General features: G+C 41.6%; 1 protein-coding gene across 2 annotated transcripts; it reads left to right on the top strand.

Moving 5' to 3' along the window:
- Positions 1 to 221: 221 nt before the first annotated feature.
- On the top strand, positions 222 to 8,484 carry dcun1d5 (DCN1, defective in cullin neddylation 1, domain containing 5 (S. cerevisiae)). Of its 2 annotated transcripts, none has more exons than XR_011178198.1 (10): positions 222 to 312; positions 2,213 to 2,270; positions 2,382 to 2,424; positions 2,572 to 2,671; positions 4,327 to 4,492; positions 5,879 to 5,970; positions 6,052 to 6,160; positions 6,851 to 6,955; positions 7,096 to 7,267; positions 8,011 to 8,484. XR_011178198.1 is itself a non-coding variant. In XM_069148302.1 (10 exons), the coding sequence occupies exons 4-10, from the start codon at positions 2,580 to 2,582 to the stop codon at positions 8,064 to 8,066; spliced, it is 723 nt and encodes a 240-aa protein (XP_069004403.1). In that variant the 5' UTR covers positions 222 to 312; positions 2,213 to 2,270; positions 2,382 to 2,424; positions 2,572 to 2,579; the 3' UTR covers positions 8,067 to 8,484. The 2 variants fall into 2 exon arrangements, 1 of the variants encoding a protein (XP_069004403.1); XM_069148302.1 differs by having other exon boundaries at positions 7,096 to 7,198.
- Positions 8,485 to 13,728: the final 5,244 nt, after the last annotated feature.

The raw sequence follows: 13,728 nt of genomic DNA, 5'->3' as shown, positions 1-13,728 counted from the left end.
GGGCAGGGTTGACCTTCAATTTATCTGACGTCATTGCGTGGTTCACCACCCTGTAAAACTTTTTTTTTTAAATTTATAATTATTATTTATTTTATTAAGTTATAATTTCTCTAGTATATTCCGTAAAAACGCATATTTGCGGACACGGGGGAACCTTTCGCTCTTATCCATCCCCCATAGAAGGATGGTATCGTCCAATCCCACGGAAACGCCGGAAACGGACTTGGACACAACACCGGCATCAGCCGAGAGACTCCGGCACAGGAGGAGCAGGTGGAACTGATAAACCAAGCAGACAGTAACCTAAAAAGGGTACGTGTTTGGGACTGTTTAAAAAGACTTATCTGTTGTCAGTTATAAAAAAATGAACGAGCTCTCTTATATTAAATGATATTCAGGCTGATTTCCTTCGACGCGCATCTCAAGAAATTAGCTAACGTGTTAGCGGAGTAGCTGTGACACCCGCGGCGAGCCCGCTAACGTCGGCTAGCAGACAAAAGAAGCCCGCTGTGAGCGCACGCTGAGTCCCAGAAGAAAATTAAAACAACAAACGGGTGTTAAGTGTTTCAAGTGAAACGTGACATCCGACAACCCGGCGGTCTGGACGCGGATCAGTCGCATTTAGTCACCGTAGCCCGGTTAGCCGCGTTCAGCTAACGTTAGCATCGGCGGAGTCGTCCCGCTGTCATGAACGTTTATAATGTTCAGACATTCATCCGCTTCGTGACGTTCACGTCATTATTGTGGATGTTTATCACGTCGTTGTTGTGGATGTTTATCGCTGAACGTTTTTACTCTGGTTTACTTCCACTGTTTCCGTTTCGACGTTTGAAAACGCTTACAGGCTGTTGTGCTGCGTTCAATGTCACAAACTCGGCAGACAAAAAAACACCGATAGTGTTTAAATCATCGTCGTTAAACACCTCGGATCACATTATCGTTGAAAGAATAAATATTCATATATATTTACTGAAGTGTAAGTACTAAAACCACACTGTAAAAACACTCCTACAAATTAAAATCGTTTGAAGTATAAATATGTAAGTATTTTTCATCAAAATGTCCTTACAAGCATTGAGACACACACTGTTTACTACATTTTAAATGTTTTTTTTTAAATTAATTTTACTTCTGAATTAAGGTTCATTTTTGTACTATTGAAGTGTGCACTGATTTGAACTACTTTTATGTCCTGTTGGTTGGTTTAATCTACAGTATTGCATCATTTTCTAAAGTCAACAGGCTCAGAAAACAAGATATTTTCCAGCAAATACGAACTGGTTTTAAAACTGTTTATTTATCTTTAAAACATAAACTTTTTCCTCAGGAATTATAGGAACATTTAATCCTTAACTGTATTGGAAAAATTTATATTCTAAATCACCTAATTTGCAGATGCATGTTTTTTTGCGGGATAGAAAGGATATGAAAAACCGTAGTACCAGAAGTAATTAAAGCCGTCGATTGTACTGAAGTACAGTACTTGAGTAAATGTACTCGATTACATTCAACCACCGCCTGTTCTGTTTTGTGTGGTCTGTTTGCTACGTGACGTCAGACTCGACCTGTCAGTTGCTTTTTGGTGAACCAACTTCAAGTCAGGACACGAAGCGAGAGAAAAAAAATACACGCGGTTTGTCTCTTTACTGTTCGATGTCAAGTACGAGTTGAACCGACCACAGGCCGTGTTAAAATGTGCACTTAAAAAAAAAAAGTGTCTCATGCAAGTAATGGAAACGCTGACATTTGGGGAATAATGAGTCACACTTCTGAGAGCTCCTCGAACAGTTTAAAAAAAAAAAAAAAAAAAATGTTTTTATTGAGGAGGACAAGGCATTTAACTTGATCAGATGTGTTGTTGAAAACGGTCTGTGCGTGTCTGGTAAGGCTGAATGAACAGTATGAGTTTAAACTGAACACGTTTGCAGGGGGGATGTAACGACACGCAACATTCACGGGTCAGGTTACAGGTTTTTGTTGTTTATTTTGAAAAATGTAAATATTCAACAGTGTCTCACTGAAACAGTCGTGGCCCTCAGATGCGGGGACATATTTATATTGTGCTTAAATGGGATGATGTGAGGTCAGGTGCCCCCCCCCTTCACGGTTTTGATATAAATGAAAAGTAATGTCTAACATGCGTGTTTGTAGATGTTTTGACATTATCTGAATAACAATGATATTTTGTTTGTGTGTTTATGTCTCTGTGTAGGATCAACCTGTGCGGTCTGGCAGGCATCAGAGGAGTATCTGAAACACTGGACAAGCTTGTAAGTATTTGTGTTGATGTTTAACATGTAGTTAATTCCTCCCCTCTGACTGGATTATCAAGTGTCGTGCGGGGACATTTTCAGATGAAGTTTTGATTTCTTTTCTTCCAGCATCTGTTAGAGTTGAATGGACACGGCAGCCAGAAGTATACAGGTCTGACCTTAATTCCACACATTACACGGATGATTGATTATTGGCTTCTGTTGTTATCTAGAGGTGTGTGTGTGTGTGTGTGTAAGTGGATGAGGGGATGCAGATGTCAACATGTGTCTTTTTCTTTTTTAAATCTCCTGTGTGTAGCCCAGCTCATGAAGCCCAATAAAGGTGCAGTAATGCCTGTGAAGAAGAAGAGGAAGCTACCGGATGCAGACGATAATGAGCGCACTTGTAAAATAACAAGGTAAGCACACTGTAACTTCGTATGTCTGTTTCAAGCGGCAACCAATAGTCACGTCACCTGTTGGTTTGTGAACGGCCATTAAGCCGCCTCCAGTTCAGATTTTGTCCAGCGCCATCGTCTTAGTTCAGAGCGGTTTAAAGCAGGAAGTGACCGTATTTGGACGAGCTGGGGGGAGGAGCGAGTGGTGGATCTGATTGGCAATACTCCATCCCGCCCACCGACAGCTGTAACCTGACGCAACAGGCCTGTCAATCAAACCGACACGTGTGTCGTCACCCCCACCCCCTCCTCTTTTGAAGCTGACTTTCTAATTAATGACGGATTATTTTCAGACGGCCCTCCAGAGCACTAATCAGGATGAATTAATTTAACGAATGACATACAGAAAACTTGTGGAAAAATTTTATTGACTAAGAATTTGATGAGAGAAGTTGAATGGGACTCTATGGAAACCGGCACTTTGTGCAGCCAACCTTTAGTGGCACTTGGTGGCATCGCATCTTAAGCCACTTTTGCATTGGCCTCATTTTTCAGAGCTGGAAGCTACGAACACTTTTATATCCAGTCTGTGGTCTGTCTGCGTGGAAAACCCTCCACTCTTAGCGGTGGCACAGTTTGGGTCCTGGCTGTGTTTGCGCTCTGACCTCAGAGGATCCGCAGCGAGTCATAGGCTCTTTGCTGGCGACGACGGTCACAGGCTGTACTGTGCAGTGGCCTGAAAAAGGGACTGGCAGGGTTGTCTTTCACCTGGCAGTCGATTTACTGAACCTTTCACCTTCTCATTTTCCTCTTCAGTGTGTTGGTGTGTGTTGAGGGAATGCAAGTAGATGAGTGTGGATGTTAATGTTGCGGTGACACAGCAAGGAAAAATGAAGTCGCAGCAAATACATCTTCACATGTGTTTCCAGTTGAGTTCCTTTCTGCTCGGTTGGGGAACTCCGCACTTGGCACATACTTGTTCTCTTAATCAGCGCTGCCTCGGTCCACAGCAGGAGCACTGAGTGTCCTGTTAATGAGGAATACATCATCTCGGTGATACAAGGCAACATAATTCCACAGCACTGCACATGATGTATCCTAAACTGGGCATAAAGACTCCATTTGAATGTTATAGCTTTGATGACAGTGAGCTTTATTGCAGGTGTTAGATTGTATTTGTGTGTCTCAGACTGTTTGTTCCATGAGAACACGCCTCATGTCTGAATAATGATGTAAAAGTCACATCACATGATCTGAACTTGTAGCATTTCACTTCCGGCAAGGCACAAAGTTTGAGCTGAATGCGTTCGCACTCATGTACAGAAAGTCTGTTTTGTCTTATTTACAGCACTGTTTGAATTTATCACTTGAAGTCAGACTTTGTAAGTAATGAAAGAAGAAACAACATTGATATGAAGTTTTTGCTAATTGATTTGATGTTGAGTTGATTCTCAGCTCAATTCTGGATTTTGTAAAAAAAAAAAAAAAAAAAAGAAGAGTATTAGAATTTTAGTTCCTGCGCTTCAAACGAAACATAGCTGATAGTTACACCAACCCCAGGTGGTAAACCTGCATCACTAAAAATTAATGATTGAATTTGTTTTTTTGTTTGTTTTTTTTGGATGGGAAGTTATTTATTTATTTTTGTTGAACTAAACCTTTGTTCTGTGTTGTAGTTTTAGCCGACCTCAGATCCGCGGCGCCAGGCCGATCAGCACCGAGAAGCTGTTCTCCAGTAAGAAGTGCCTGGCCTGGTTCAACGAGTACGCCGGCCCAGACATGGTGGTGGGTCCGGAGGCCATGGAGAAGTTCTGTGAAGACATCGGTGTGGAACCAGAGAATGTGAGTCCACCCGGCTCGGAGATTCACCCCACCCGTCCCTCACCTGGGCCTGGATTCACCGAGGTCTCAGGGTAACAGACTGAGAGTTAAACTACCTCTGAGCGGGACTTCAGGATTCTTTATGAAGATTTTTAGTATGATTTTCAGGAAGGAGCAGGACGAGTCCAGGAGGTCCGATCAGGACGATCCTGTTTTATGACACAGTTTTTGAACCTTGTGTATTGTGAGACGTTCCCATACTGGCCGGCCGGGTGAATTCAAACTGGGCACGCTGTCTGAGCCGGTTTAACTCTATTCTAACTTGAATAGGGATAAAACTTTTCAATCATGTGGCTCTTCAAGACTCTCCAACAGTTATCAGATTGAATAGGTTAAATTCTGATAGTGAAACGAGTGGATTTGGCGGATTATGGGATTTCTTTTTTATTTATCCCCCGTTTTTTTGGATTAGCCTCCCTCTGAGTCTGTGACGTAAACGTGTCGTCAGTGTTTTTGTAATAACTCTCACTGGCAGAAGGGGAAGACAAAAGCTTCACACTGCAGCATTAAAGTGACATACGAGTAATCCTGGGTCAGAAAATGATAACAGTAAGGACGACAGGATTGTGTTCAAATCAGATTCAGTCAACTTGGTGACAAACATGTGTTTGGTGCAAAAACCAGATCCGTGTTTGATTGACTGCCAGAGACTCAACGCTGTAACACAGCTTCAGTTTACTTTTGGAAAAAATGGTGTTAGGTTTTGAGGACATCAGGGACTGCATGTGTTCGTCACTGCACCCCAAACGTCGGCGTGTTATTTCAGAATTTTCTGTCGACAGAAGAGTCATCAAGTCAAGAAAAGCTGATTGAGTACTGTTTGCCAGACATTTTTAGTTGATCTTTTAAGACTAAAACTATAAGTTTTTGGAAGGTTTGTAATGATTTCCTGCTCTTAGACTCTTAAAAAAAAAAAAAAAAAAAAAAAAGCATCTCCAATCTTGACATTAACAGTCATAACAACAAAAATCACTTTACACTTAATCACATTCACAGTCACTGTATTTCATTGAGTGTTTATCTTTTAGGTGCCACGTCAAATGTCAAACATTTCAGCTGCACGGAATGCCAAAGGTCAGAGTTCACTTCTGCTTCCTGACACAGATTATGCTCCCAGTTTTATGTCAGCTGTTTGCACAGGTGTCATAAACAAAGGAAGGGACTAAATATCTCTCACTAAAGACGATACTGATCAATTGAAAAGGCCTTCATCGGCTCTGATACAAATCTTTGAGATCGGCTCGGGACATCCCTAATGACAGAGGAAACAAAGACCCTGTTTACATGCACCAGTGTTGAGTTAAATGTTTGAAAGGTCCGAACTCATTTCCTTCCCCTCTCTTTCAGATTATCATGTTAGTTTTAGCCTGGCATCTAGAAGCAGCAAATATGGGCTTCTTCACAAAAGATGAGTGGCTCCGGGGAATGACGACATTACAGTAAGACGTCTTCTTATTTTAACTCTCAATATCTCTGTTAAAAAGTTGAGACTCACGTGTTTTTCCTTCATCTCCTCCCAGATGTGACTGCACAGAGAGGTTGCAGGGCAAACTGGATTACCTGCGCAGTGAGCTCAATGAGTCTGTGGGCTTCAAAAATATCTACAGATATGCATTTGATTTTGCCAGAGTGAGTCTGCTGCTGTTTCTTTCTTCTTCTTTTTTTAGGAGTAATTTAACACCTCTGAAAATCTTTTTTTTAATTTTTAATTTTTTTAACTGATCTGCAGTGGTTCAACCTGTCATCCTGCAGTGATGTACAAGTGCACTCAGGTGCCCTGTGACATCAGTGTAAGGTGTGGTTACAGGTGAGTGAAGCACAATGTGGTCAGAGAAGAACCACGGGTTAAACTTTGAACCAGAGGCGACGGTGAAACACGTTTACAGGCTGCTGTTAAGTTGCTTTTTAAAAGATCAGGCGAGTTAGTGGTGCATTACTTTTTAATGTGACGGTGATGTTTCTGCGCCTCACTTTGTGATTGTTGTGATGAAGGATGACGAGGAAACAAAAGTATAAAAGGAAAAGAGTATCTCCCTTCATGTGGGTCGTACTTACTGTGTTCACGAGAAAAGTCCACATGACTGAATGCTGGCCTCACGTGGTATTTACAACCTCCGAATTTTCTGAAATCTCAGATTTCTTTGCTGAAGTTTTCAGAAATACAAGAGTCCATAACCTTCATTTTTCATCATATTGTAAGGAAATATATTGTTCATACTTCGGAGGAAAAGGTTGATCTTCCCAACAGCCTCATCTTTCTGTCATTATGCCATTTCATTTCCTCCATGCCGTTACCTCCTGTCTCTGTCTCGTCATCAGGATAAAGACCAGAGGAGTTTGGACATGGACACAGCTAAATCCATGCTGGCTCTGCTGCTGGGCAGGACATGGCCTCTCTTCCCGGTCTTCAACCAGTTCCTGGAGGTAAATCTGTGTCTCATTGGTTTGGATATCGCCAGAAGAAGGAAAAAAGTTAATTTTTTTCATGTAATAAAAGTCACCGGTAGTTTATGTTAGCAGACGTAAAGTCCCGCAAACCCCCCAATCATGAATGTCTCCCACAGCAGTCCAAGTACAAGGGGATGAACAAGGACCAGTGGTACAACGTGTTGGAGTTCAGCAGGACCATCAACACAGACCTCAGTAACTACGATGAAGACGGAGCCTGTGAGTACTAAACCAAACTCAACCAGCATCACGGTTTTATAGCAGCTCCACGCCGACCAGAAAACAACGGTGAGTCTCTCCTCAGGTAAAAGACTTGAGCTGGATTTATATTAAGGAGCTGCGACGGTTACAAGCACGACCACTGAAACTGAACTAAGGCTCAATCCCAATTCCCTCCTCACTCACGGTCACAGAGAGGAAATGTCTTAAGTTTAACACATAGTTTAAATTATGCTGGATGTCATTTTTTAAGTTTAGAATAAAAATTAACTGGCGATGCTCTCATTCAGCAGAGCAGAGGTCACCTGACACTCGTGAAACAAAGCTGATAATATTGCTAACAATGAAAGAAATAATTAAATAAAATGAAATAAATTAAAAGTCACACAAATGAGAGGCTTTCTTTTGTTTGGACTGATGTTTTTTTTATTTTTTATTTTTTTAAGTCATTTAATCTTCAAACATAGAAATGATTTATTGAAAATTATTTTCACAACTGTCTCAACTTTCCCGAATATATTGTGTACCTGTGAAAAACACCGACGCATTTTCATATTTATACTGTCGGTTTATGATGTGCTGTCAGAGGAAATGAGTTGAGTAACTGTGATTGATTGAAAGTGTTATTTACAGAAGGAGGGAAGGATTTTAAAATACAGAGAATTTGTGGTAAAAGTCTTTTATTTTGATGCTTTTCTAAGTGTGAGTTGGACTTAAGTTAGATTTTGATTTTTAAAGGTGCTCTTTGACATTTGACAGTTAAAAGGTGCAGGAATGTAGATGGTTAATGATATGAGTTGTTGTGTCTGCAGGGCCGGTGCTGCTAGATGAGTTTGTGGATTGGCAGAAAACTTCGTCCACATCGTAGCAGACGTCACAACACCAAAACCAAGAAAGATGGAGAAAACAACCGCCGCAAGAACAGGAATCTGTTTGTTGTTTAAGAAAAAAGGAAAACCTGCAGTTTCAGGTCTCACCAACACACACACACGCACACACTCACACTCAGAGACACACACAAAAATATGGACTACAGAATCATACGTGGACTCACTGAACATCCCATCAGCCATCTGTTGTCAAGAGGCCTTTCTCTCTCCGAGTAGACTTTTTATAGTGTTCGTTTGGAGATGAGAAAACAAGTTCTTAAAATAAGAAAACAAAGAAGGAAATGAACTGAGAGCCGACCTGGGGATTTTATGTTTTCTGGATAATTATTTTTTCTCATTTTGTGTCTTGTTTATAGATGTTTGCAAAGTAATAAAATGGAAATGGAGGTACGGCAAGCTGCTTCTTAATAAATGGTGTAAACTGCAGGTTTCATTCAACACTTTATAAGCACATGTACAGTATTATAATGCAGTAACTCATCATCCTGGAGAAGACGGTAGAAACAGAGTTGACTGTTTCCGTTGTGGACATCGGAGGTTTTTACGAGTGCTTGGCCAAGTAAAAAGGACATCCTTTCCCCTTGTACCTGAATGATGCACTTGGTAATAGACCAGCTGCTGGACGGTAACACCGGTCGTCACAGAAACCTCAAGTGATGCAAGCTAATCGATACAAGAGGAAGAAACACAAATTATTCATAAGAATCACTTTTTCTATCCCACTATCTGGTTAACAGTTCAAAAATCTCAAATATTATCCCGTTTTTCAGCTTCTCAGATGTGAAGATTTGCCTATTTGTCAAATGTGAATATGTATATATGTATGTATATATAGATATACATATATATCTATATATATAAAAAGTGAATGCTATCAATTAGTTAATTGAGTGAAAAAATTGTTAGTTGCAGCTCTCAATGATAGCAGTGATTTAGTGGTTCAGTCCTTGATTGTAAACTAAATGACAGCTGTGAAAAGTCATGAAAAAGATCACGGCGTGTTTCAGTACTTTGTGACTCTGAAACCCGCCAGTTCCTCCTGACGACTGAAGGCCCCTCAAACTCCTCCTCTGGCCTGGTGTTCTCATTATTTTGTCCACCCTCTGTGGCGTCTCCGTTATATCTCCATGTGGAAGTGTGGCCTCTCCTCGCTCCCCTCACTCCTTTCCAGCGGCCCCGCTGAGGCGGCAGCCATGATGGCGTTGAGGCGAGTCAGAGATCGGGAGCGCTGTTTGAGCCTGGGGGCGGGGCCCAGCTCGTCGGGGGCGGGGTCTGGCAGGTGGCCGTATCGCTGGCCGTCCTCGTCGTACTGGTACAGGCGGATGACGCGGCTGCGGCGGTCCGGGCAGGTCGCCGAGGACGACGGTTCTCCTCCTTCTATATTTCCTTTCTTTATCGCGTCCTCCTGGTTTTTGCTGTCGCTCTCGTCGTCTTCTGTTTCTGTAGACGACTGCTCAGAATCTCTGCACGTGTCCGTCTCTACATCTTCCTCGCCCTTCTTTTCTCCATCTTTCTCACCATCCTCTTCCTCCCCTCTGCAGTCCGTCTCTTCCTCCCTGCTCTCTCCTCCATCTTCATCCTTCCTTTCCTCACTGCACTTGTCCTCATCTGTTTTAGTTTGACTCTCTTCATCTTCTTCTAACAGACAGAAGCTACTAACCTCTCTCTCCTCTTCCTCCTCTTCCTCCCTGTCACACCCTTCATTCTGCTTTTCCTCCTCTCTCAGCTCCTCCTCCTCTTTCATGTCACATCCCTCCAGGTATGTTGCGTTTTCCCGCTTTTCCTCTCGTTTGTGCCGGAAGCTTCTCTGGGGTTTGGTGGGGGGGGATGAGCTCGTCGATGAGACTGTCGTATCTGTGGATACGCAAATCGCAGAGTCGTCGTTGCTCGCCTGTTCCATCTCAAAGGCTTGGCTGTCGTACATGGGCGGCAGGGTTGTCATGGTTTGTCCATCAGTTTGGCGTTGTTGCCGCGGTGACCGCAGCCTCGTGATCACTGCCTTTAAACACCTGAGAGGAAACGGTGTGATGGAAGTTTGTCAATATAACTTAAAACCGCCTTCTTATATCTTTACAGCTCAGATGAATTGTCATAATGATGTTTTCAGCACACTGAATGTGGAATGGTGCTTGTGTTGATTTTACAACTTAAATCAAGTTTCTTGATTTTCATAAAGTTAGAGATTAATGTGAACAAGTAGCTGCCTGGATAGACGGTACAAATACATTCACATCTGAAACTGCACAGCATCCATTAGAGTACAGTGAGTAAATACATGAAGTGCACACTGCTGTTTCAAGAATATGTCCTGAATAGTCTCTGCACATCCTGTCTGTTCATTCCTCTTTAGTCTAGTCACCAAAAGGTTCAGAGAGGTAAATATCTAGTCATAGTTGCAGAAGTAATTGAACAGTAATTGTTTGAGTTTTGGGAGAAGCTGAGCTGCAAACACACCTGAGAACAGGAGTCCTGCTCAGAGCTCCGGCGCTGAATCCCAGCACAAACGTCAGCAGCACCGACGCCGCCACAGCTCCTGCAAACTGCCCGTCTGAGACACTGGCCTGCTTCTCGTCCCCAACGTCCCTCCTGACCCTGAACGCAGCACGGCCTTCATATTGACTGTGTTCTGGATTGCTGTGAGCGACACGGAGCTCGTAGGGCCACAGCGTAGTTCCCTCTGCATGCTGCAGGAGGCAGTAGTACCGGCCGCTGTGGAGACTGCTGGTGTTGGGGACCACCAAGCTGCCATCGTGGTGCATGAAGACGGGGTCCAGTTTACTGAGGAGACCTGGAGTCCGGAGGTCTCCGAAGGGGGTGTGCCAGTACTGGACCACACCTGCACACGAGAGGAGGAGCAGGTGAGTCACAGACCTGCTATTTCTGCTCTAAACTTCTAACTGAGGAAGACGGAGGATAGTGTGAATAATTTAAATGAAATTGTAGTTGGTTATTTAGAAAATGAAGCAAATTAACTGCTTAAGTGTGGAAGTGGGACAGAGCCTCCTCACTGACCTGTTTTCTTTCCATCTCCACAGTTTAAAGTCAGCTCAGCCTCTGGATGACCTTTGACCCTGCAGGTGGGTGCTAACGTCAGAGTGCCAGTAGCTGCGGCCAGGAGTGCAGTAAAGGTTAACCAGCCGGTTAACATTTTAAACCTGCAGAGGAGGTAAAGTTAGATGTGTTTTTACAGCTCGGGTGCTGTAAATGACTCTGAAGCTGAAGGTAACGAGGTCAATTTATGTGTTACAACACAGAAACTCTGATTCATTTACAGCTGTAAACACAGTTGGAGACTAGCTGGTGTTGAAACAAATTTTTTTTACTCAGTTTTTACTCACTAAACTAAGAGAGGAAATGTTGGGATTCATCAGGAGGACACACAACTCCAAATTTAGTTGTTGGATGTTTACATTATTAATAGGTTTCTGTTGTAAGTTTCAGCTTCTTCAGCACCCCTTGAATGTGCAAAAAAAATTATTAATACAGCTATAAATCCACAAGATGCCATAAAAAAAACCAACTAATTTTATAGCTCAAAAATGGAAATATGCACCTGAATTTTATCTGTATAAATTTACTTTACGGGGTTTTTACTCACAAACAGAAGCACCTGAATGTATTAAAAGCCTTGTACGTCTTTATATGGAGAGAAAAGTCTCTGAAAATAAATAGCATAACAATCAAACTGACCATTTTTGAAAGTATTGGACAGTATTTCAGTAACTTTGTCAGTTTTGATGTCAACCTGTTGTGATTTTTAAGTTAATTGTTAAGTGAGCTGGTTCACGGTGCAGCTAATGGATAAAAAGCTTAGTGCGGTAAAGTAACACACAAAATATTATTGATAATAAATATAAACGGGATATGAAGGATAAAGCTACCCATCATACCCCATGTACAGTACTGTCGTATTTACCGTGTTCTTCTACAATCAGCCGTGTTTATCCTTCCATGTGCGAACTCAAGTCGACTGATGGACATGTCGCTGCCACAATCTCCTCCAGCTGAGTGTAAAGTGCAGCTTCTCACATGACACCGTGGACGTCTTCTTCTCTGATGACGTTAAAGATTAATAGCATCACCGCGACAGAAGCTGTTTGAACCTGCTTTTTGTACAACAACAAATCTCAACACTTAGAAACTAAAGAATGGAGGTAAAAGTCTGTGAAGAGCGAAGGAATCGCTGACGGCCACAGACAAACACAGACGCTGAAAAATACCACAGAAACGGTTTCAAACAGGTTTTTCAGTCCATCTCAGGTGTGTCTGGTGTAACAGTTACTTTCTATTTTAATCAATACAGCTGTTTACTCCAGCTGCATCATGACTCTTGTATCACTTGTAATAAACACATCCCAAAGTGTCTTTTTATGAAAAAGAGCTTTAGGAATATCTGGAATATCATGGAATTATGAAAAGTTATTCCAGACATGGAAAGTCAGGGATGCCAAGTTCATGCAATATAATGCCATGCCTTTGCATTACCTGTGATATGTTTTGTTGTTATGCGTGTGCATTATGGTAGTTTCATGCTGCTGATTTGCAGATGAGTGAATTGAATAATTACTGACATTATAGATGGATACTTTGCAGGTTTTGCCGAAATAGTTTTTTCCTGTAATTTCTGCAGCACCCACCAGAGGGAAGTGGTGTGTATCAAAAGCCCTGAGAGGCTCTGTGTGTGAGTGGGCATGTATTACTATGTTGTGTGGACCAATTTCGGTTAAAAAAAAAAAAAAAACGTTTATGAGGGTAAACACAGTTTGTGAGGACATTTAGGCCGGTCCTCACAACTTTAAAGTGCAATTTGAGGTTTAAAACCCGTTTTTTTAGAGTTAGGGTTGCGGATAGGGTTAGGTTAAGGTTAGGCACTTAGTTGTGATGGTTAGGGTAAGGTGCTACGGAAGGCATTATGTCAATGTGTCCTCACAAGTATAGACAAACGTGTGTGTTAGTTTTAAAAATCTGAATCTGATCCATCTTTGTTAATCAAGTATGTTGACACTATCTGGAATATGTAACTAAATAAAAATAGATGGCAGAAATCTACAAAAATAAATGATGCTGTTCTGAAAAAAGTGGATATGAGAACTATGGAGCTCTTAAAGTCCCAAAAGGTGATACTTTTATTTTTTATTTTTTTACCTTATGCAAACAACTTGTTCCCACAAAATAATTCCTGCAAAAATAACTTGTTTCATAAGATAATTAATTCTTGCTCGTTACTCTTACCTAAGTACTGGTTTCTTAAAGATTAACTCATTTCCACAGGATTCATAACTTGTGTAATTTGTTCTAACAAATTAATAACTTGTTCTCTCAAGATTAAGATCATGTTCCCACAAGTTCATAATTTATTTCCCACAAAATGAATAACTTGTTCCCAAAATATTAATAACTCCCTCCCACAAGATATCTAGATTTTTTTTTTATTTTTTTTTGTGCACACAAGGCACTTTGTGTAGAAAACACACCAATGCACTTTTCTGATGCAGTAGGGAACAAAAATTGTTTACTGCAAGATAATTGAAAGGTACTTAAAAGGTAAAGTGTGTATGAAGGGCATTGCCAGAATAATACACGTGAACGGCCCTGTGTAAATGATAGTGTTGAGTCATTTAGGGTTCAATGCGCTAATGT

Source organism: Embiotoca jacksoni, unplaced genomic scaffold, assembly GCF_022577435.1.
Source record: "Embiotoca jacksoni isolate LCO1_2020_lvr unplaced genomic scaffold, fEmbJac1.0.p SCAF_14, whole genome shotgun sequence".
NCBI classification, from domain to species: domain Eukaryota; kingdom Metazoa; phylum Chordata; class Actinopteri; family Embiotocidae; genus Embiotoca; species Embiotoca jacksoni.
Note: the sequence above shows the minus strand (reverse complement) of the source record. Positions and strands in the feature narration are given on the sequence as shown.

Bases quoted from the DNA above. Each gene is read 5' to 3' on its own strand.
- dcun1d5 (XM_069148302.1), top strand. From the start codon at position 2,580: ATGAAGCCCAATAAAGGTGCAGTAATGCCTGTGAAGAAGAAGAGGAAG. The intron at 5,971-6,051 runs GTAAGACGTCTT...ATCTCCTCCCAG, and splicing joins CGGGGAATGACGACATTACA to ATGTGACTGCACAGAGAGGT. The intron at 6,956-7,095 runs GTAAATCTGTGT...TGTCTCCCACAG, and splicing joins TCTTCAACCAGTTCCTGGAG to CAGTCCAAGTACAAGGGGAT.